The 24,842-nt window shown below is 42.3% G+C and overlaps 1 protein-coding gene across 2 annotated transcripts; it reads left to right on the top strand.

Moving 5' to 3' along the window:
- Window positions 1-24,626, top strand: clic5b (chloride intracellular channel 5b). Of its 2 annotated transcripts, none has more exons than XM_034161644.1 (5): window positions 1-834; window positions 18,622-18,857; window positions 20,526-20,632; window positions 20,912-21,093; window positions 23,238-24,626. In XM_034161644.1, exons 1-5 carry the CDS (start codon window positions 253-255, stop codon window positions 23,400-23,402), a joined length of 1,272 nt encoding a protein of 423 aa, XP_034017535.1. In that variant the 5' UTR covers window positions 1-252; the 3' UTR covers window positions 23,403-24,626. The 2 variants fall into 2 exon arrangements, with proteins under 2 accessions (XP_034017535.1, XP_034017536.1); XM_034161645.1 differs by lacking the exon at window positions 1-834 and adding an exon at window positions 12,347-12,743.
- The last annotated feature ends 216 nt before the right edge of the window (window positions 24,627-24,842 follow it).

Raw genomic sequence — 24,842 nt, 5'->3', positions numbered from 1 at the left:
TTAAATTAGATGTCAATATTTCACAGAATAATGGTTTATAAATCCTTGCACAGTCTGTCCTTGAGGCCACAAGTTCCTGTTTGTTCATAAATCACTTGTTAACTTGCAGGATCAAAGGTCTTTTATGAGATATCGCTGGACTTTGCTCAGGCACTCAGTCAGTCAGTCAGAGAGGCAGGCAGACTGTGTGCCACCAGGTTGACACCTCCAGCACACCTCCACGCTAAAAACCTCAGAACAAAGCCAAAAACCATGGAACACATCTATGATACTGTAGATGATAAAACCGAGGAGCCCCGCGACAGAACTGAAAGTCCAATCCAGGAGCCCAAATATGAGGATTCAGGTGATGAGAAGGAGCAGCTGTACAGCAAGGTGCAGGTCCACGCTTCTCCAGAGAGACAGAGGTCTTCACCAGATTACATGGTCACCAAAAAGAAGAACAGCAGCAGCAGAAGCAGCAGCAGCTCATCCTCCTCATCCAGCGATGAAGAAGATAAAGCTCTAGATGTTCCGGAGGGGAGAGCAGAAGAACAGGTGAAAGTTGAGCTGATACAGGGGGTGAATGGCGAAGTGCCTGGATCACCTGGGTCCAGGCGCTCATCCACCTCCTCGGAATCCTCTGCTTCCCCTGTAGACCCGTGTGACGACCTGCCGATTCACATCGAGGAAGACAATGCGGAAGATGGGATGCTTATGGCGTACTCTCACCCTACCTCCAAGCCGGAGGAGTCTATGGACTACAGTCTGAAGACTCTGGAGAACGTGACTCTGGATAAGAGCAGCGCCGCACCGGCAGACCCCAGTCAGCCCGAAATCTCTCTGTATGTCAAGGTAAAAAACATAAATTACATCTCAGGAGGTTGACATGATGGCAAAGCTTCATCTTCACTCTTCATCATGTGGTAACACCACATGCAGGAGATATTGCAAAGCAGGATTATGTTTTACTGCACTACGTATATAGAAAAGTCTTTTTGACTCCAGACAACAACCCAAAAAAAAACCTACCCCATAGGACGGATGAGGAAGCACCTAATTCTGGATCACATGTTGAGTTGACACTGTTGCATAAAATATTGTGTCAATATGTCGCACTTTGAATAAAAGGCTCATATCTGCAGCAGCTGCCCACTGCTCCTCATGGTCGAATGTTCTAATTAATTAATTACGACGGTTAAATACGGAGGACAATTTTCATTGTTTGTATCAATGGAGATACAATAACAAAGGCTCTTCTTCCTCCTCTTTTTCCTCATCCACCTCCTCTTCTTTTTCCTTTCTCTCTTCCACCTTCTCATCTTCTTCCTCCTCTGGCTCTTCTACCACCTCCTCTTCTTCCTTTTCCTTTTACACTTCCTATTTTCCCTCTTCTACCTCCTCTTCTTCATTTACCTCTTCTTTTCCTATTCTACCTCCTTCTCTTCCTCATCTACTTTTTCCTCTTCCACTTCCTCTTCTTTTTCCTCTTCCTCTTCCACCTTCTCATCTTCTTCCTCCTCTGCCTCTTCTACCACCTCCTCTTCTTACTGTTCCTTTTACACTTCCTATTTTCCTCTTCTACCTCCTTCTTTTCCTCATCTACTTTTTCCTTTTCTCTTCCGCTTCCTCTTCTTTTTCCTTTTCCTCTTCCACCTTCTCATCTTCTTCCTCCTCTGCCTCTTCCTTTTACACTTCCTATTTTCCTCTTCTACCTCCTCTTCATCATTTACCTCTTCTTTTCCTCTTCTACTTCCTCTTCATCATTTACCTCTTCTTTTCCTCTTCTACCTCCTTCTCTTCCTCATGTACTTTTTCTTTTTCCTCTTCCACTTCCTCTTCTTTTCCACATCCTCTTTTTCCTCTCTACCTCCTCCTCTTCTTCATTAACCTTCTCTTCTTCCTCCTCTTCTTTCTCTCTTGCATGTCCTCTTCTTTTTTATCTTCCACCTCTTCTTCTTTTTCCTCTTCCACCTTCTCCGCATCCTCCCCTTTTCCCCTCATCCTCTTCTTCCACCTCTTTCTTCCTTCTTACACTTCCTCTTCTACCTCCTCTTCCTTATTTACCTCCTCATCTTCTTTTCCTTTTCTACCTCCTTCTCTTCCTCATCTACATTTTCTTCTTCTTTTCCTGTTCCACCTCTTCTTGTTCCTTTTCCACCTTTTCCTCTTCTTTCTCCTTTTCTTCTTCTTTCTCCCCTTTCCTCATCCTCTTCCTCCTCCTCTTTTTTCCCATCTTCTTCCTTTTCCCTGTTTTTAATCATCCTCTCTGATCACCTCCACTTCCTCTTCTTTTCCTCTTCCACCTACTTCCTCTTCCTCCTCTAGATTTAAGAGGTGATGTATTTTTTTCCACAGCCACAGTAATTCATTTTCTTTCCATTTTGACACCCAATTAATTTTATGTAATTAATGCTGCGTATCTGCAGATTCAAAAATACAGCATTAGCTTTTAATAACTTTTAATAATATTTGTCAAATACATGAAGCAAGAACCCAATTGCAAAATCATGACATCAGACTCAGAGGTCTTGTAATTTATTGTTGATTAGTTATCATTAAATTAATTATAATAACCTCAGTGTCAGACATGAATGATGTGATATTTCCAAATTGAAGAATTTATTCACAACACAAAAGAAATCTTAAAAACTGTGTAATCATAGAAATCAGATCAACTCTGTAACTGTTCAGAAGCACGTATTGCAAGTATTCCACAAATAATGAAGCGTAGATTCACATTTTTGACCAAATTTCAACATCAAGAAGACATATTCTAATGTCTGTATCTCAGTAAATTTGTGAGTATTTCAGTCTGGAGGTAGTCTGGTGTAATAATTAACTTGATGACAGTATGACCATAGAAACCCAAGTCAACTCCATGCTTGAGTAAACCGTTGTTGGCGTCTTATATATGTGCTACCAGTACACATAGGGGTCATTTTGTTGATTGGAAACCGAGGAACTTTGCCCAAGTCCTTGTGGCAGCGACAAGACTTTCTACTAAATGTCGCAACTCTTAATCATTATTGAAGTACTTGAAAATACCAGAGGCTACACAAACACCAGAAACCTCAGCGAGCCGCAATACCAGTCGAGAGTACAGATTTTGATAAGAAGCCTTGAACAATCTGCTGTCTGTAGGTCATTATACAACAGCTGTGATAAACATGAATCACTGGTCATTACGGAAGTGAAGGCATACTCATAGCTGGGTGGATATTCCAGCACTTTAATCCTCAACAATCACCATAAAACAAACTGAGCTGTGCCATAAAAGGTGGGATGGGACTTATAAGCCGCGAGTAGTTGGGTGGTTCATCCCGTCACAGTGACAAGGCGTACGTATGTTTAACTTGTAATGTCGCAAGGTCACATTAAATTTGCCCTATGTGTTGTGTGAGCCACTGAAGAGGAGGTACTGCTGGCCCACCACCACAAGATGGCGCCCTGCTTGAAGTGCGGGCTTCAAGCACGAGAGGGCGTCGGACCGACCGGGAGTGACAGCTGTCACTCATCATCCGTACCAGCTGTCACTCATCCACTACTCACCATCACCATAAAGGCCGGACTGCAACTCCACCTCCCCGCCGAGAAATCAGCTACCAAGCAAGGTAACCTTCTCTGCTGTGACTTACTGAGACTGAATATTGTTCTTTGTGCAGCCGTTTGTCCTGTGGATACAGTCTTATGCTGGATTGGCGTATAGTGAGGGTTTGTGACGTCTTCACCTCTCACTCCTTCCAGAGAAGCGACTGACAGGAGCTGCACGAGTGTTTCTGTTTTTGGAGGTGGAGGTTCTCCCTCCCGGAGGAACTAAGTACGAAGAGATTACTGGGTGTGTCTTCACACACCCACCACTAACTGTTTCTGTTTCTGCCAGCAGTACCTGGTCTGACAGCTGGAGACGGTGGCCACCTGGGGCTCGGGACTTGGCAGCTCCGGTGTTCTTCAGATCCGCTGGCGGTGGAAGCCATGTGGGATCCGGCTCTTCTTTGGACAGACGTCTTCTATCCTCGAGCCTGCCCACACGTCACCTTGTATACAATTGACTGTACTCCTCTAGTTGTTTTTGTCTGTATTCCGTTGTGCAATTCACAACATTAAATTGTTACTTCTTGGCTTATCCATTGTCCGTTCATTAACACCCCCTGTTGTGGGTCCGTGTCACTACACCTTCCCAACAGGATTTCTCGGCCAGCGTCATGGATCCCGAGGGGCGTCAACCATCGCTTGAACAGCCAATGGAAGAGCGAGGTGAACAGGCGTCAGCAGGAGGCATGTTAGGTGAGCTGCAGCAAATCTTAACCGCTTTCACTGCTCGGTTGGACTTAGTCACTGAGCAGAATGTTATTCTCAATCGGAGGATGGAGGCTCTCACCGCCCGGGTGGAAGCGCAGGCACAGGGCGCTGCTGCAGCACCTCCTCCTGCTGACCGGAGGCCTGAATCTGACATTCCGCTGGTCGTTCAACGACCCCCTCCCCCCCCCCCCCCCCGCCATCCCCTGAAGCTTACATAAGCCCTCCGGAGCCGTACGGGGGCTGTGTTGAGACGTGCGCGGACTTCTTAATGCAGTGCTCGCTCGTCTTTTCACAGCGCCCCGTCATGTATGAGTCAGACGCCAGCCGGGTGGCTTAGGTAATAAATTTGCTTCGAGGAGAGGCACGCGCCTGGGCTACGGCGCTCTGAGAGCGGAATTCACGGCTCCTAACGATGTATACTGGGTTTGTGAGGGAGTTCAAACAGGTTTTTGATCACCCCATAGAGGCAAATCTGCTTCTAATTTGCTGCTGTCAATCAGACAGGGGCATCGGAGCGCAGCTGAGTACGCAGTCGACTTCCGCATCGTGGCAGCGAGGTCCGGCTGGAACAACGTTGCGCTCTGTGCCGCCTTTGTAAATGGACTGTCTCCGGTCCTGAAGGAGCATTTACTGGCTAAGGATTTCGATGGGCTTGTTGATCTGGTTATACGCTTAGATAACCGATTAGAGGAACACCGTCGGGAGCAGGGCGGGGGGCGTGGCCGGGCACGAGCCGTCCCTCTTCCTTCCGGGTCCGAAAAGGTGCCACCTTCCCCACGCTCCACAGCCCGGGCTGATCCGGAACTCCACCTCCCCGATGGGTGCAGGTTTCTTTTTTGTGGGCAAGAAAGACGGCGGACTCCGTCCATGCATTGATTACAGTGGGCTGAACGAGATCACGGTTCGCAATCGATACCCTTTGCCTCTGTTGGATTCAGTGTTCACACCCCTGCATGGAGCCCAAATTTTCACGAAACTGGATCTTAGAAATGCGTACCACCTGGTTCGGATCCAGAAGGGAGACGAGTGGAAGACGGCATTTAACACCCCGTTAGGTCACTTTGAGTACCTGGTCATGCCGTTCGGCCTCACCAGTGCGCCCGCTACGTTCCAAGCTTTGGTAAATGACGTCTTGCAGGACTTCCTGCATCGGTTTGTCTTCGTATATCTAGACGATATACTCATCTTTTCGACGGATCCTGAGACCCATGTCCAGCATGTACGTCAGGTCCTGCAGCGGTTATTGGGGAACCGGCTGTTTGTGAAGGGCGAGAAGTGCGAGTTCCACCGTACTTCTTTATCCTTCCTGGGGTTTATTATCTCCTCCAACTCCATCGCCCCTGATCCGGCCAAGGTTGCGGCGGTGAGAGATTGGCCCCAACCAACAAACTGTAGGAAATTACAGCAGTTCCTCGGTTTTGCTAATTTTTACCGGAGGTTCATCAAAGGCTACAGTCAGGTAGTTAGCCCCCTGACAGCCCTGACCTCCACAAAAGTCCCCTTCACCTGGTTGGATCAGTGCGAAGCCGCGTTTAGGGAGTTGAAACGCCGGTTTTCGACTGCGCCAGTTCTGGTGCAGCCCGATCCAAAAGGCCAGTTTATAGTCAAAGTGGATGCCTCTGACTCAGGGATAGGAGCCGTGCTATCCCAGAGCGGGGAGTCTGACAAGGTTCTCCACCCATGTGCCTACTTTTCCCGCAGGTTGACCCCGGCTGAAAGGAACTATGACGTTGGCAATCGGGAACTTCTTGCGGTGAAGGAGGCTCTGGAGTAGTGGAGACACCTGTTGGAGGGAGCTTCGGTACCATTCACAGTTTTCACGGACCATCGGAACCTGGAGTACATCTGGACCGCCAAGCGTCTGAACCCCAGGCAAGCCCGCTGGTCACTGTTCTTCGGGCGTTTTGACTTTCAGATCACATACCGCCCCGGGACGAAGAACCAACAGTCTGATGCCCTGTCCTGGGTGCACGAGGAGGAAGTCAGGACCGAGCTGTCAGACCCAACGGAAACCATCATCCCCGAGTCCACTGTCATGGCCACCCTTACCTGGGACGTGGAGAAGACCGTCCGGGAGGCCCTGACACGGAACCCGGACCCAGGGACTGGACCCAAGAACAAGATGTACGTCCCACCAGAGGCCAGGGCTGTAGTCCTTGACTTCTGTCACGGTTCCAAACTCTCCTGCCACCCAGGGATGCGAAGAACCGTGGCAGTGGTCTGGCAGCGCTTCTGGTGGGCATCTCTGGAAGCCGACGTCCGGGAGTACGTGCAGGCCTGCACCATCTGCGCCAGGAGCAAGGCCGACCATCACAGGACCCAAGGCCTACTCCAGCCTCTGCCCGTGCCTCATCGCCCCTGGTCTCACATCGGCCTGGACTTTGTCACAGGCCTCCCGCCGTCCCAGGGCATGACCGCCATCCTCACGATAGTGGACCGGTTCTCCAAGGCGGCCCACTTCGTGGCCCTCCCGAAGCTCCCAATGGCCCAGGAGACTGCAGACCTCCTGGTCCACCACGTCGTGCGTCTGCATGGGATTCCATCGGACATTGTCTCTGATCGTGGTCCTCAGTTCTCCTCCCAGGTCTGGAGGAGTTTTTGCAGGGAACTGGGGGCCACCGTAAGTCTCTCGTCTGGGTACCACCCCCAGACGAACGGGCAGGCAGAGCGGACGAACCAGGAACTAGAGCAGGCCCTCCGCTGCATGACCTCCGCGCACCCAATGGCCTGGAGTGACCAACTGGCCTGGATCGAGTACGCTCATAATAGCCAAGTTTCATCTGCCACCGGCCTCTCCCCATTTGAGGTGTGTTTGGGGTACCAGCCCCCATTGTTTCCGCTAGTGGAGGGAGAGGTCGGGGTGCCCTCAGTCCAGGCCCATCTGAGGAAGTGCCGTCGGGTGTGGCGTACCGCCCGCTCTGCCCTGCTCAGAGCCCGGACGAGGGCTAAGGCCCATGCAGACCGCCGGCGTTCCCCGGCCCCTGCATACCAGCCCGGGCAGGAGGTTTGACTATCCACAAAGGACATCCCCCTGCAGGTGGAATCCCAGAAGCTAAAAGACAGGTACATTGGACCATTTACCATACTCAAAGTCCTCAGTCCGGCCGCAGTGAAGCTGAAGCTGCCAGCTTCACTGCGGATACACCCCGTTTTTCATGTGTCAAGACTCAAGCCCTGCCATACCTCACTACTGTGTGCCCCTGGACCGGCACCGCCTCCTGCCTGGATCATCGACGGGGAGCCCACGTGGACAGTACGCCGGCTCCTGGACGTCCGTCGGAAGGGCCGGGGGTTCCAGTATTTGGTGGACTGGGAGGGTTATGGACCCGAAGAGCGCTCTTGGGTGAAGAGGAGGTTCATCCTGGACCCGGTCCTCCTGGCCGACTTCTACACCCGTCACCCGGACAAGCCTGGTCGGGCGCCGGGAGGCACCCGTTGAGGGGGGAGCCCTGTTGTGTGGGCCGCTGAAGAGGAGGTACTGCTGGCCCACCACCACAAGATGGCGCCCTGCTTGAAGTGCGGGCTTCAAGCACGAGAGGATGTCGGAGCGACCAGGAGTGACAGCTGTCACTCATCATCCGTACCAGCTGTCACTCATCCACTACTCACCATCACCATAAAGGCCGGACTGCAACTCCACCTCCCCGCCGAGAAATCAGCTACCAAGCAAGGTAACCTTCTCTGCTGTGACTTACTGAGACTGAATATTGTTCTGTGTGCAGCCGTTTGTCCAGTGGAGACAGTCTTCTGCTGGATTGGCGTATAGTGTGGGTTGCGACGTCTTCGCCTCTCACTCCTTCCAGAGAAGCGACTGACATGAGCTGTACGGGTGTTTCTGTTTCTGGAGGTGGAGGTTCTCCCTCCCGGAGGAACTAAGTACGAAGAGATTACTGGGTGTGTCTTCACACACCCACCACTAACTGTTTCTGTTTCTGCCAGCAGTACCTGGCCTGACAGCTGGAGATGGTGGCCACCTGGGGCTCGGGACTTGGCGGCTCCGGTGTTCTTCAGATCCGCTGGCAGTGGAAGCCGTGTGGGATCCGGCTCTTCTTTGGACAGACGTCTTCTATCCTTGAGCCTGCCCACACGTCACCTTGTATACAATTGACTGTACTCCTCTAGTTGTTTTTGTCTGTATTCCGTTGTGCAATTCACAACATTAAATTGTTACTTCTTGGCTTATCCATTGTCCGTTCATTAACGCCCCCTGTTGTAGGTCCGTGTCACTACACCTTCCCAACACTATGATTCTACAGAAAGATCAGTTTAATATAAATGATTGGACCTGACGAAAACTACACGGCTAGAAAATCGTGTTTGTATCGACATTACAATGGGCAGTAAATAAGAAGTTGTTTGTACGATATTATATATATATATATATAGGACTTTGACCTACATACTCTTTGTCTTGATGAAACTGCTGTCACAGTTTGTGGTATGTGGACAGGAGGCTTCAAACGCCGCCTCAACGTGTCTGTCAATGATTAGCCAAACAAGCCGTTGATTTCAGCTTCCTCCTGTCTCAAGTACATAAACACAAGCGCCAGTTTATTTTACTTTATTTCATTTTAGTTTATCATTGTCTCTGCTAAATTCAGATAATTTTCAGGTCTGGCAAGAATATGAACAAAAATACCTTAAAATGTAATATTGCACTTCATACATTTACTATAATTTAAGTACAGTGATAAAAAAAAAACAAAATAAAACAAAACAAAAAACAAATTAAGCTCAACAAGTTACCAGTTAAAAACTCAAGACAAGTACAAAGAAAAATGGGGAAAAATAATGAAGAGATACAAGGAAGCTGAAGTAAGCAGCCACGGCTAAAAATGAGCAGAGTTAAACTTTTATGGCTGCTCAGGCGACACCCTTATGTTCAGAAGGACCGGTAATTACAAAAGTCATTGTGCTTCAGTAGAAAACCTAACTAACTCTAACCCAAACCCTAACCGACCATCTGACTAACGGACCTTCTGAAAACAGAGTAGGCCCGGGCTAGGCCTAGTCTCATGAGTGAGAAGGCTGGTGTTCAAATCCCACCGGAAGCCATGAGGATATATCACTCCTTCAAAATTGGTGTTGTTGGCAGGAGACCATGTAGTCCCAGTGGGTGAAGGTTACTAGTGCTTGAATGCAGCTGTCACTTCAGGATGAGGTCCTTCTTGTTTGACTAGTGGTGACTCCCTTTTGGCTGACCTGGTAGAGCACTGGTTTCATCAAGGAACGCTCTAGTGTTTGAATCCTACCACAAAGAGATACTGCTTGGTTACATAAAGATAAAACACAACACACTCCAAGCTAGTTAGTAAAATACACCAACTGAATTGTTATTCATTCGATCTTCCACGCTTCATGTCAGGGTTGGCATGGGGGATGGATCATTGATCCAAAGGTCCATTGGTCCCAAGGTCCCTAAAGGAGGTCGGTCAGCTAGTTAGCTAGCAAACTATAGATCCAAAACAGCAGCAACACCTTTCCATTCTCTAATCTTGTTCAGGATTTGAAAGTTTCTCTGTAGCATGTCCTCATTCAGCTTCTGGCCTGACAGCAAGGAGGGCTAAAGTACTGGGCGTCCGCCTCTCAGAGGCTTCTCAGTCAGGCATTATGCCGTCTCCACATCCAGCCTGATGGACATTCGGAATATTGAATAGTCACTTGGATTTGCTGTGGTGACTACAGATTAAAACAAGGAAACAGCCAAATGGTCTTACTTACATTAGGGTTAAATCTGTGTCCATCCATGACTTCCAGCTACACTCATTATCGTGTATATTTGCAGAACAAGGCTGTAACTTTAATTTAAGCTTACAGAAATTAACGTACGCTTGCTGTAAGATAAAATAACCCCATAAACTACTTAACAGTGAAAATGTTGGATTTTCCATCATTCACACTTTTTCTTCCAAAAACATCTCCTGTGTCTGCACTTCTGTACGCCTGCCAGGAGAGGGGGCTGCTCTATAAATAGAATCAGTTACAAAAATAGAAATGATTTCATTCTGTCCTTTCACATTCTCAGATGACATCACACTATTCTCCACTGATTCTTTATTTGCATTAATTAGGATGAAAATGTTTACATGCATGAATGCCAATTCCTGTATTAACATCACAGTCGTGCAGCAATAAGGCACGACTTCTCGACTAGGGCTGCAACAAACGATTATTTGGATCATCGATGAATCTGATGGGGTTTCGACGCGATTAATCGGATTAGCGGGGAATTTTTTAAAAATGTGCCAGGGAAACAATTTTTCTCTCCTTCCATCACTTTATTTAACAACAGAACATTATTTGAAAACTTAAAATACTTGAAAATCAACAAATCATCAAATGTCCCTTGGCTGTTGAAATATAAAATAATAAAGAATAAAACAGTTTATAATAAAGAACAAAAATAATTATTTCAAATGACATTGCTTTACCAAAGTGCTGAATTTCCAAAAAACAACATTGAAACATATAAATGTTATAAAATATATGGTGAAAAAAGAGGTATTTTTGTTGCTGCAAATGAGCAATTAGCATAACCAGTTAACCATAAAACCTAAATCAAAAACTGTAGCCCGACTCATATGTGCAACATTCTCTGTATAACTTGTAAACTATGTGGTTATTTCACAATGACACATGTGACTCATGTCTCTTTCTCTAAAATTGTATTGTAGCATTATTAGTTATTATTACTATTATTATTGTTGTTATTATTATTAATATATAAATAAAAATAAATTAAAAAATATTATAATTTGTAATACATTTGACTCTTTTACGACAACAAATGCTGAGCATTAATTATTATACAGAAAACAAATACACAAACATGCTGAAATGCCAGCAGCTTAATTCTAACTTTAACATTGAAAACGCCATAGACATGCTAACGCGTTAGCATCGGCATTAGCATAAAATACATCTATCAACTGTTTCAGAAGACCATAACAGGTCAGTTTAACATCAAAAAGGTAAATATTCCTCACAGACATATGCTCTTTAGGGTTTTAGTGGGGAAAAATTAAGTTAAAGTGAAATAAAACAAATGAAACCAACGAAGCAGCAGCTCGAAGCACCCCTTCAGTGGTTCAAGATTCAAAGCAAAGCTCAGTTGATTATATGGAAGAAACGAAACATTTGCGGTAAAACAAAGTTATTGAGCAACTAATCGATGACTAAATTAGTTGACATCTATTTTAATAATCGATTTTAATTGATTGACTCGATTAGTTGTTTCAGCTCTATTCTCGACATCACCTGCAGGTGATTAAATATAACTTGAATACAATTTTAAGTAGGTATGCTGCTGCTTACATGCATTCAAACACTTCCACATACCCCAAAAATGACACAAATATAAGCAATCAGACTACACATTCAGGCTGGTAACAACAATAAGAATACATATGTGTTAAACGTGACATAGAACAACTACACCAACATGTAACAATGAATTGATGGGTTTTCTGCCATACTCAACTTACTCAATGTGAATGAAAACAAAATCATGGATGCAATCTGCAACCTCACCACTAGATGACACCAAATCCTACACATTGTAGCTTTCAAATGTTAAATAGAAAGAAAAAAATGGGACTAAACACTGGAAATAAAATAGTTACAGTCATTACGATTGCTATGCATGTCACCCAACAGATCCCCCAGTTGTCAAGTTAGGGCTAAGCAAGCTGAAAAACTGGCAGGACCTGTAAACCTCTTGACCAACTTGACCATCTCCAGTTGGTGCCAAATTGGAGGAATGTTGGCTTCCCTCACTTGAGAAACTGCCAGAACCTTTAGATTTTTAAACTCAACCTCCTTCCATTGGATTTATATAAAAACTGCAGCAGTTCGGAAACTGGCGGAACTTGTAAGGCAGTGAATGTAACACCTCAGGTGCTCCAGTGTTGGAATGTACCCACCCCACTTGAGTAATTGACAAGACCCTAGGCTCCTTCAGTTGAGAAACGTACTTAACATGTAAACAGGCAATGAAAAGATGACGTATGGGGGGGGGGGGGGGGGGGGGGGTGTTGGCAGTGGTGGTTGGAAAAGACAGCTCCGCCCCCTGGTATAGGTTGACACCTGTTCCCCACTTTGTATCAGTGAGACAGAGCTCTGCTCTCCATCTGTAGCCTGGTCTAAATCAGAGCATGGGGCTCTGAGCTTTACTCTATCTGCCACCTGGAATGACTCTCAGCCTAACAAGCAAGACCGAAAACCAGACAGAGGGACTAAAGGTGGTGGAACCGTTTAGTCAGGATCTTACAGCTGAGGGGAACCAGAGATAAGAAAGCTCAGAGAAGGTATCCACATTTTTATCCTTCTACTGGGGGAGTATGTAGACCTCCAAGGAATAGCAAGGCTTAAGAAAAAAACAAAAAAAAAAAACAAGGTGAGGAACCAAACTAGGCGCCATGTCAATATCAGGTCAAGACCCTGATATTGAGCTGTTTGTCAAGGTAAGACATGAACACAATTATGCTTAAAGTGCTCGTATTTTCATTTTCAGTAAAGTATTCACTGTGGCACTGGTACTACTGCATGTTGTGGAAAGCCTGCGTAACCCAATAGTACAGGTAGAGTTACAGCGGCACCGGCTCACTATGTGAACCCGGATTGCTGTGACAGTGATCCTGAAGCTTGCGTCGGTTCACTGCTGTGATATTCATCCATCGAATATGCCAGAAGCAGTTTTGATAGAATGGGTGTCACAATTTACTATGCTGTTTTTAGATTTGATTTAGCAGTTCCATGCGGGATACCGTTTTGATGGTTAGCCTCTGATCCCTGTTCTTTTTCAAGTCTAAATATATCAGTCTTCTGCACAAATATAGCTCCATAGATGTTGCACCTCATCACTTGCAGTTGATGCCAAACGCTTGGATCTAGTCAGTACGGTGGTGTCGTTTTGAGCCTTGTATAGCTTGTTGGTCTTGAGTGCCCCCCGAGAAACCTTAGAGGCGGCTGATTGTATGTGAAGCGGGTGCAAAATCTCACGGTTCATGTGCTGCCTGGACGTGCTGACCCAATTAGCTCGTGCAAAGGGTGGTATCATCCTTCAATCCGAATGCAGAGCACACTGAGCGTTGGCCTAGACAGACCTATACCACCTTACAACTGATGGTGGCGATATGCAACATACTTAGCATTCATTGCTAGCATTTACCGTTACATTAGCTTGACTGCATTAGCTAAACTAAAGGTTCATATAATGTTAAGATTGTGTTCTGCACACTACATTGGTCAACACAAACCTGCACCAACTTAGAACTGTTGGCGGCACTATGCAACTTACTTTGCAACTACTGCTCACATTTATTGTGACATTAGCTTGATTGCATGAACTGAACTAAGGGTTTATTTAATGATGGGATTGTGCTCTGTACACTGCATTGGTCTAGACAGACGAACACCACCTCAGAACTGTGGATGGCGCTATGCAACATGCATAGCATCTATTCCTAGCATTTACAGTGACATTAGCTTGACTGCATTAGCTGACCTAAAGGTTCATATAATGACAAGCTTGTGTTCTGCACACTGCATTGGTCAACACAGAGCGACACCAACTCAGAACTGTTGGTGGCGCTATGCAACTTGCTTTGCAACTACTGCTCACATTTATCGTAACATTAGCCTGATTGCATGAACTGAACTTAGGGTTCATATAATGATGGGATTGTGCTCTGCACACTGCATTGGTCTAGACAGACGAACACCACCTCAGAACTGTGGGTGGAGCTATGCAACATGCATTGCATCTATTGCTAGCATTTTCAGTGACATTCGCTTGAATGCATTAGTTTATTAAAAAGCTCATGTAATGACGGCTTGTGCTCTGCACGTCGCATTCGTCTCCACAGACATTTACCACCTCAGAAATGTTGGGGGCACTATGCAACTTGCATTGCATCCATTGCTAGCACTTTCATTAGCGTTGTTGCATTGATCTCAGTGGAAAGCTAATTTGTTTGATATGTATGTTATTAGCCATAGCTTCCCTTCCATTGGGAGCACAGTCACTGCTGCATGTTACACTCATTATTGCTCATTTTTGTGCTATTATTAAAATCTTGTATGATAATGATAAATACATTTCCATCTGCTTCTAGAATTTATTCGCAAAAGTTAACTGTGCGCCATTAGTTTTGTACAAGCTAATAATAGCCACTGTAAAAATTTTAAAAAAGCCCCAAAAAGTGATGTATTTTGGCAATATGCATTTATCTGTGAAACAAACAGAATAATTGTGGTTAAACTAGCTCTGTGTGACTCACTCATCAGCACATCACTCCTACACAAGCCCAGTTGTGTTTGACGGCTTTTGTCCAACATGTTCTAGATGTTGATCGGCCATTATTAGCTGTTGTGTATTGTGTTACCATGTGTGCTGCTGAGCCCTTCCACAACAATGCACACAAGGCTGCTACACATAAAGTTGGCTCAGCTACTTTTTCGACTGACAACTCGGCATTCTGGTCTTTGCTACCAGCTCTATGCATGGATCTTTAAATAAATAAATAAATAAATATGTTACACGCCAGCCAACACCTGTAACATTTTGCATATTACACAACATTACTTTAAATGGTTGATTTCCTACTGTTTGATTGGATGCATGAAGGGAGGCTGATCTGGAGGTCAGTGCACTTGCATTGTGCAGGATTGTTATTGGTCTGCAGGCCTGAACCCACTAATGGAATCATTATGTATAATTCAGCCCGAGTAGTGGATCGGGTGTCGGTGCAGATGTGATCTCAGTGCATGCAAGCAAATATAAAACGAAAGTGATCCCATCTCCCAGTTTTAATCAACAAATAATTGATTGCATTCTCTTTCATTTAAAAAAAAACTTGATCCTGCATTCAGGATGAACGTTCGATGTAAGAAAAAACACATGGAATGATAATATAAGGACAATGCATGTGATATGACCTCAGTATCACTTTTCAGTTTGCAGTTATTGTGGGTATTTTTAGATAAGTTAAGGACAAACCCCTGGAGTTGACCAGTGCAAGATAGGTTGGGTAGCTTTTGAGTTTTACACATTTAAATTTTTTGTAACATCAAAAATAATTCAGGCTTCTCAAAGTTTCTGTAATTATACTCTTTCTACAAAACAAAAGCTGCACAATGCAGAGAGTCTCTCCGATCACAGCCATTTGTAGCTCCTTTAGAGTTGTCACAGGTGTCTTGGTGGCTTCCCTCACAACAAGTCTTCTGGTATGGTAACTCATTTTTTTTGAGTACTACCTACTCTGAACAGATTTTCCATGCTGTTTCAATTCACACAGAGCCATATTAAATGAACTTTCATGTATCTATCCCCTGACCTCTATGTCCCCCACTGGCAAATGTTTCTTTGGTACAAGTGCTTGCCACATTTTGGTAACATTTCAAGGTATGTGATAGTTGATTTCAGAATGCAGTGAAATGAAATGAATGAAACTGGCAGTGTCTAGGTTTGTTAATCCAGGGCCATAATGCTGCCAAAATGTGTCAATCTTGTACAGTATTACAATATGCGTATTACTAACCTATAGTAAGGACTTGTACCAAGTTTAGTGAAATTCCTCCTGAAGTAGAGGAGCTTGAATCTTCGACTGGACTGGGTTGCTTGACACGAGGTTGTTTCGCTTCAAATCGCAGAAGCTTCCTCAACTAAAATTCTTGCTCTGGTAGTTTGACTTCTGTCTTGACTCTTGTAGAGAAGAATAACAGAAGCCACAAAAGCTGGAGTTTTAAACCTAACCAGACCCCTCCTCCCGAGAGGCAGGCTGCTATAGGCTAGTGACTAAACAATTGCTCTAATTAGCACCTATTGTGCTCTAGTTAGCACCCTCCTAATGACAGGGTAGCTGTCCCTCCTAATGATGGGACTGACGGCTCTCCTGACGGCTCTCTTGATGACTCTCCTGATGAGGTGAATGACTCATTACCATGAACAAAAGACTGAAACTGCTTTGACCTGAGTACCTCATTGTAAACGGGGGACAAAGCGTGTCTCAGTCCACCTCCCTGGTTAAGGCTGGGTTTCAACTGTTTCACATAAAATGCCTCCTTCACTCCTCTCTCAAACCATTTCCTTTCTCTGGCTAAAATTTTAACTTCCTTGTCCTCAAATGTGTGGTTAGTGTCTTTAAGGTGGAAATGAACTGCAGACTGAGGTCCACCAGCACACTCTCTGCAGTGTTGGTATAGCCTTTTGTGTAACAGCTGCTTAGTCTCATCTATGTAGTGTTCGTTACAGTTTTCCTGACATCTGATAGAATGCACTACATTGCTCTGTTTTTAGCTAGGGATCCTGTCCTTAGGGTGAACTAATTTCTGTCTCAATGTGTTAACAGGTTTAAAGTTAACTGGGATTTTGTACTGTCTGTTCATGGTAATGAGTCATTCACGTCATCAACAGAGCCGTCAGGGAAGCCGTCAGGAGAGGCGTCCGTGCCATCATTAGGAGGGACAGCTGCCCTGTCATTAGGAGGGTGCTAACTAGAGCACAATAGGTGCCTCGTCAACCCAGTCCAGTCAAAGATTCAAGCTTCTCTACTATCCAGGGCCATAACTCTGCCAAAATGTGTCAATCTTGTACGATTTACAATATGTGTATTACCAAAGTATAACAAGGACTTGTACCAAGATTTATGAAATTCCTCTTAAAAGTATGAGAAGAGTTGATTTCAGAATGCAGACACACACTCATGAAACTGACAAAATCTGGATTTGTTAATCAAGCACCATAACTCTGGTAAAATGAGCCCAACTCGAATGATATGATAATATGTGTATTACCAACCTGTAACAAGGACTTACACCAAGTTTCATGAAATTCCTCCTAAAAATGCGAGAGGAATTGATTTCAGAACGCTTAAGCCCTTTTTGGGACAGCTGGACAGACAGACAGACAGACAGAAATCACTAGCAGTGGATAAAAACTGGTTGTGCAAGTGATGATTTGGTTGTGTTGTGCTAAAGAGTGCATATACTTCTGCATTTTATTATTTTTGCTTTGGCCTTTTTTTAAATTTAGTTTGCATCATGTTGCAGACATTTGCTTGTATGGTGAGTTTAAACAGTGCAATTTTAGAAAATTTAATAGTAAAACTCGATGTTTAAAAATTTTATGTAAAAATGAAGTCATTGATTTTTAAAATCTGTAAATGCCCAAACATTTCTGCTTCTGTGTGTCACTGTATAAGGCTACATAGATTCTGCATTGTTTCAGTCTTTATAACAAATTGAATAGCAATAAACAGATTTTTGTTTCCTCTCGAGTTACATTTTTGAGTTCCAATCTTTGCAGTAAGCATCTTATATATATATATATATATATATATATATATATATTTTTTTTTTTTTTTTTTTTTTTGCCATTTTTCAGAGTAATATTTTGCTGCACAAACACATCATCCAATAATTACCTTCAGTACACATTTTACATCTTTGCATTTCGAAAATGTATTATTGGCCACAGACTGTTCTGTGATCAGCTGGGGTAATGAAGTTACAAACACAGCTATACCTATAGTCATATAATTATCTGTAGCATGGATGCTGGGTTGTCATGGAGACAGCACCATCATCACCATCATAAATTTAGCTTCCAAATAATTTTCAGAAAAATTAATCACTGTATCAAAACACTGATCAGTTTCAACATCCTCAAAATATTATCAAACAAATGCTTGATGTTTTTTTTTTTTCCTGATGTGAGTGAATCAATATTTCAAAACAATAAATTAGGTGATTAAGTCAGAATCATTTTTTAACATTCTCCCCCCCCCCCCCCCCCCCCATTTTGAATGTTTTCAAACTTTTTTGAAACAGGTATTTCACAAAACAATGCTTAAAATTTTTTTGAATCTTTTGCAATAGCAAATGAACCAAAGTGTCAAAGTAATTCGACTTTGCAAAACAAATTAAGCAGTTTCGTCAGTTGGGATTTTTATGTCTTGATTGAAATAGTAAATAATACATCTAATTAAATGTTTGCATCCTTTGGAACAGCAAATGAACCAGTTTTATCATTTGGAGTTTTTATGTTTTGAATGAAACATTTAATAAAACAGCTATTTTATAAAATAATTCAGTGCTGTGAAATACTGCTGTTAGAAAACTAAAAAAAGTCAATTACTTGGATTGAAACACTGTGAGGGCGACATCTAGTGGTTAGTAGGACTCCAATAAATGCTGAGAACAATACACAAAACATGATCTAATCAGTGACAAGCAGGAAACATTTGATTTATTTCAGGCTTCTCAAATGCCTGAAAACAGCTTTGCTAATGTATTAATTTTTTTATAGGAACCGTTTTGTGTGCTTGTGTTTGAATGCAGGCAGGCAGTGATGGAGAAAGCATCGGTAACTGTCCCTTCTCTCAGCGTCTCTTCATGATCTTGTGGTTGAAAGGCGTCGTGTTCAACGTCACCACGGTCGACCTCAAGAGGAAGCCGGCGGACCTGAATAACCTCGCGCCAGGGACGCACCCTCCATTCCTGACCTTCAACGGAGAGGTCAAGACCGACGTCAACAAAATCGAAGAGTTTCTTGAAGAAGCTCTCTGTCCTCCAAAGTAAGAGTTTCACAGCACTACATCACCTCACCCAACATCACTTTTTGTGGGGTTCTGCAATTTTTTCCCCTTTTTACTAAATGTAACAGGAATAATGCATTAACTTTGGATGCTGATGGTGATCCAGATTCAGATTCTTGGCTTTTTTTTTTAACTTAATCATTATTTTTGGACATCTTACTTATTTTTCTAAATCTAACATATTGATCTTTATTAAACAGGCATTCAAGTGAAATATTGTGCAGAACAAGATCTGCTACAGCAAAACATGTTGGACTGTGCAAAGGTTTACAAACATATACACTTAAAAAGGTTACTTTTACATTGTTAATGTCAGAGTTCTGATACATTTGTTAGATCCAGGAGAGCAGAAATCTCTACAGGAAACTTTTCAGATGTCATCTAATACCTGAGATATGGCCATTAATATAATTTCGATGACATCTAATTTGATCTCAACTTTCACCCAATTACTTTGACATTAGACGATGACTTCTGGTTTAAGCTTGAACTTTGACCTATGACTTTGACATGACTTATGTTGCGAGTGGTTAATCCACTGAGTTTATCTACCATATTTGATTAAAATTTGTCATTGCATTTTGGATATATTGGTGGAGACAGAGAAACAAACACCTGCTGCTTAACTCCTTGCAGAGAAACTACTAAAATGTAAATATTTTCTCCTTTAAAAATACATAATGTCTTTTATGTCTTTTAATGTCTTCTGTAAGTGATGAAGTAGGATTTTGGACATATATATATATATATATATATATATATATAAGTGATTAGATATTTTTAGTGATTATTGCCAATTATCTAATGAACAGAAACTTTTTATTTATTATTATTATTATTTGAAACCCTGTCAATCCTTTGTATATTTACTGAAATGCTGCCCCCCCCCAAAAATAAATAATAAATAAAAATAAAATAAAGGAAATGGGTGCCAAGAATCTTAAATGTAATAATAATAATTAGAATAGGAATATTTGGACATTTCAAATTTTAATTTCTGTTAGCCTACATAAAGAAGAAAGAAAAATAACATTTTATTTTTCTACTGGTAGTGAAAAAAAAACAAAAAAAAAACAGAAATATTGTTAATCCCAGTGGAAAATTTTGAAAATATATTGCCATCTAATTTGGATGAATATTTTATGTTTTCTTCCCTCTTTGTTACATTACTCAAATGTAATTTTCACTAATTGTGAAAAGTGGTGAAGCTTATATACATAAAAACTATTAAAGTATTGAATTTTTTGCATTTTATGTATTTTTTAAGGTTTTGGCATACAGTCTAAATAAACGGCATTTTCATTCTTTGTTGTGTTTGGACACCTAAAAATTTAAAGTGTACAATATGCAAGATTACCCAGTAGATGCAAATAATAAATTGTATATTAACATTACACATGTAATCAAATTCTTATTTTCTTGTTTTGATTCAAAAAGACTGAAAATGACAAAAAAAAAAAAAAAAAAAGCTTGTCAGATTAAATCTATTTATTTTATGGGCTACGTTTTTCACATTACAAACGGACCTCAGTGGGGGAAAACTTTCACAGCCAACTCGGTCTTGAGTCTGAGCTGAGCTCCAGTCCAGGTGTTAATGCTCTCCAGATGCTTTGGTCGACATTTCTGAGCGTGTCCCCGTCTGCTCAGGTATCCCAAACTGGCTGCCAAGCAGAGAGAGTCCAACACAGCTGGAAACGACATCTTTGCCAAGTTCTCGGCTTACATCAAGAACACCAAACCGGAGGCCAACGCTGGTGGGCTGCTCATTTTAGTGGCATTTTTACACCCAGAAGCACACATGCTCTCATGCAACACAGGATGAGAAAAGAAAAAAAAATATGGCAGCGATTATTTTAAACCTCCACTAGGTCGTAGCAGAGCCCAGGGTTTGGAGGCCGAAGTCTGCTGTGCTGCCACCTAGTCAGGTTCAAATCAGAAATCCTCTGCAGAAGAACACATTCTCATGCACTCAGGTATCAGTGGTCCAGAGACCCCTTGAAGGCCTCGTCATTGTGTTTCTGTTCTTTGTGCAGTTCTGGAGAAAGGTCTGACCAGGGCCCTGAGGAAGCTGGATGACTATCTGAGCAGTCCCCTGCCGGATGAAATCGATGCAGACAGCATGGAGGAGGAAAAAAGTTCCAGCCGAAGCCTCCTGGACGGGAACGAGCTCACTCTTGCAGACTGTAACCTGCTGCCTAAACTACACATAGTCAAGGTAAAGCAGGAGCACGCCTGCCAAAAATAGATCCACAGTTAGCACCATGGGTATTTGTTAGGACACATAAAATATTTTCATTTACAAATCTAACTGATCATTAAGAAATAGAAAGTGATGTGGCAGCCTAGATTTTTTTGTGTGTGTGTGTGTGTGTGTGTGTGTGTGTGTGTGTGTGTGTGTGTGTGTGTGTGTGTGTGTGTGTGTGTGTGTGTGTGTGTCAATCTATGAGATCCTTATCCTGTAATGTTGTGCAAATCTGGAACAGGATCCAGATCACTTACCATGAAATATACACCTGGATAGGGCTTAGTTTAATGTTCATTTGGCTAAAAATTACGTTATTTTCTATGTCTAGTTAGCTTAAGATTTAATGTATGTTATTTTCACTTGGTATTATTATTTCGGTATTTTTAACAATACAGTTAGCTGCATATTCAGATAATTTTATGTTCAGGTAGTTTTATACAGTACTCTGTTATTTTTATGTTCAGCCCAAAGTACCAACAGCTGCAATTCCTTGAATGGCCACTTGAGGCTGACTCCAAAAAGGAGTCAGTCCCCATAGACCCCCATGTTAGAATCTTAAAATTTACAGCTGGTTCCACAAAATGGTTCTGTTCTCTATGAGTGAAATGCAAGTCATCCATTTAAGCTATTTTAGTCTATGAAGTTATGAATTATTTGAGCCGTGGTCAGTTTGAATGATAATTTGTGTGTGCTGGTGCTAGCAGAGCACAGCTAGCAGTGGCTGGTAGCTGCTGTGAACTCCACCACGTTTGTCTTTTGTGGACATTTTATGCTACATATCAGAGAAAATAATCACAGAAAAGTCAGCGTTCCAGAATGTTCACTGGCTGAAATTTGAGTATTATTTTATTTGTAAGTTAGCGCTGTTGCTACAAATTAGAAGGCATCCATAGTGCAGTTATGTTAGCTAAACTGATGGGGCCACATTTATAAAGCCAATATTCCAGTCATAGCGCTTATTACATGCACACACCCATCATAAGAAGGACCACCCAGTAGATAAAATATGCATTAGTCAAACACCAACCCAAAATTAGCCTGTTAGCCTTAGCTAGCTTGGTAACGGATAAGTGAGTGCATTTGAGTTTGGGTGGAGTAAAAACCTACCAAGATGGCGACAGAGAACCTATAATTGACATCACAGTATAAAGACTTATACTTAGATGTTTATTCTTGTAGCTTTTCATTCCACTAGTTTTACATCTCCTTAGCTTTCAGCTGTCTTTATATCTTGCTTGGTTGACAGTTACATTTATGGTTAGTTGCATTTACATACAGGTCACTTTATGTTAAGCTAGTTTAAGATCAAATTAGCTTCTCTGCTGGTTTTATATTTCTTAGCTTGAGAGTTACTTTTATGTTTTGTTATGCTTACATATAGGTATCTTTGTATTAAGCTAGTTTAAGCTCAAATTAGCTTCTCTGCAGGCTATAATACGCTAGCTTGACAGTTACTTTTACGTTTAGTAATGTTTACATATAGGTACCTTTGTATTAAGCTAGTTTAAGATCAAATTAGCTTCTCTGCAGGATATATTATATTAGCTTGACAGTTATTGTTACGCTTAGTTATGCTTACATACAGGTACCTTTGTATTAAGCTAGTTTAAAATCAAATTAGCTTCTCTGCAGGCTATATTATGTTAGCTTGACAGTTACTTTTACGTTTCGTTATGTTTACATACAGGTACCGTTGTATTAAGCTAGTTTAAGATCAAATTAGCTTCTCTGCAGGCTATATTATATTAGCTTGAGAGTTATTGTTATGCTTAGTTATATTTACATACAGGTACCTTTGTATTAAGCTAGTTTAAGATCAAATTAGCTTCTCTGCAGGCTATATTATATTAGCTTGACAGTTATTGTTACGCTTAGTTATATTTACATACAGGTACCTTTGTATTAAGCTAGTTTAAGAACAATTTAGCTTCTCTGCAGGCTATATTACATTAGCTTGAGAGTTACTTTTACGTTTCATTATGTTTACATACAGGTACCCTTGCATTAAGCTAGTTTAAGATCCTCTGCAGGCTTTATATTCATTTTATGTGCAGTAGAAAATATATTATTTGCTTAAATGTGGATTTTGAGACAAACTGCTATCACTCTTCTAGGTTGTCGCGAAGAAGTACCGCAATTACGACATTCCTTCTGAAATGATGGGGGTGTGGAGATACCTGAAGAACGCCGAAACACGTGAGGAGTTCACCAACACCCGCGCTACTGAGTCTGAGATCGAGAGCGCATACAAAGATGTGGCGAGGAGGCTGGCCAAGTAACTCTTCAAAATAAACCAGCAATAATCACATTTGCAAAATCGCCCATTTCACAAAACCACACGTGACTTGTCCTCTTGAAGTATTATCAGTGACATATTTAAGAACCTCATACTAAACAGTGAGGTCAAAGGTTGGAGTTCCTTCAGCGTTTTTGGGTGCCGCGTATCATTGCGTCAGTATATGTGATGGTTTTCAGACAGAGCAATAGAGGATCCGTCTCCCAAACAGACGTGCAGCACATGTGCTTCAATTCACATTTCAGCCCAGATTTTAAGTTTTAAGCAGGCATGTGGTGGGAATTCTAATCTAACGCTGTCACTCAGACTTGATTGTATCTGTCTGTATTTATTTCTAATAACACAAAGCTCTCTTTCATCCGTACTCTACCAGTCCACACAGCCAAACATTTTACTCGTGGCTGATGTTCGGCCCGTTCACTTTATTTATTCCAAAGCTGACAGATGTCGAGCCCAGCTCCAGTGTTTATTATCATGTTCTGGCTGCTGGGCAGACACTTTAATTCATGTATGACTGACGATCAAAGCTAATTCTTTCTGCTGCAGTCTCAAGATACTGTTTGGCTGCGTTCACATTGCCACCTGAAGTGAACTCAACATTGACTTTTTTTTCTTACCCCAGCTGGATGGTTTTTATTCATATTTTAAAATGATCGGAATCTGATCTGACTGTTTTTAAAGCAGTGACATTGCCAGGGATTAAATACAAATCAGATTTGGACCACATTGGCTACGTCCACATGAAAACACACACTTCTTTTATTTTAATGTTGTGTGAAAAGTTAAAATCAGATTTGGGTCACTCGCATATCTGAAGCAGATGTGATCATATCTGATTTCTGACTATATGACTTATGTGATGATGGACAGATCGGGTAAAATCACAATACTGCTAAATAACTTGGACCCTGCCACCCCCCGGAGATATTTTTCCGGGCAGCTCTCTTTCATTTAGGTGTATCTGATCTCATCAGTACTTGCACATTCACATCATTCAGAAAAGATCAGATCTGTGTCACATGCATGGAAAAGGCCAGCTGAAGGTCACTTCAGCTGGTAATGTGAACATAATCTTCTATAAAAGTGTGCACTCCAGAAACAAAAAAGAATAAAAATAAATCTGATTTGTGCCACTTCAGTTGGTAATGTGAACAACTACAATTACCACAAATGTAATGTGTGTGGCAAAAAAAGAAAGATGCACACATTTCATGTCATATCATTTCAAAGAGTAATGTAAATGCAAGTGATCTGATTTGAAAATAAATTATTTATTTATGTTCACAATACACAAAAAGATCAGATTTATTGCAGTTGTGACAGGAAGTTAAAAACAGATTTGGGTCACTTCAGCTGGTATGAATGTAACCTTAGATTATCTTATGTAGCAATGCTTTAGTTGTTTTTTTTTTTCAGAATATAC

The sequence above is a fragment of the Thalassophryne amazonica genome, chromosome 21 (genome assembly GCF_902500255.1).
Source record: "Thalassophryne amazonica chromosome 21, fThaAma1.1, whole genome shotgun sequence".
Classification (NCBI taxonomy): domain Eukaryota; kingdom Metazoa; phylum Chordata; class Actinopteri; order Batrachoidiformes; family Batrachoididae; genus Thalassophryne; species Thalassophryne amazonica.
This window is presented reverse-complemented; position numbering and strand designations above follow the sequence as displayed.

What these genes read in the sequence shown, in the direction of transcription:
- clic5b (XM_034161644.1), top strand. Translation starts at nt 253, where the DNA reads ATGGAACACATCTATGATACTGTAGATGATAAAACCGAGGAGCCCCGC. An exon ending in AAATCTCTCTGTATGTCAAG is followed by an intron (nt 835 to 18,621) that starts GTAAAAAACATA and finishes GTTTGAATGCAG; the next exon opens with GCAGGCAGTGATGGAGAAAG. An exon ending in CTAAACTACACATAGTCAAG is followed by an intron (nt 21,094 to 23,237) that starts GTAAAGCAGGAG and finishes TCACTCTTCTAG; the next exon opens with GTTGTCGCGAAGAAGTACCG.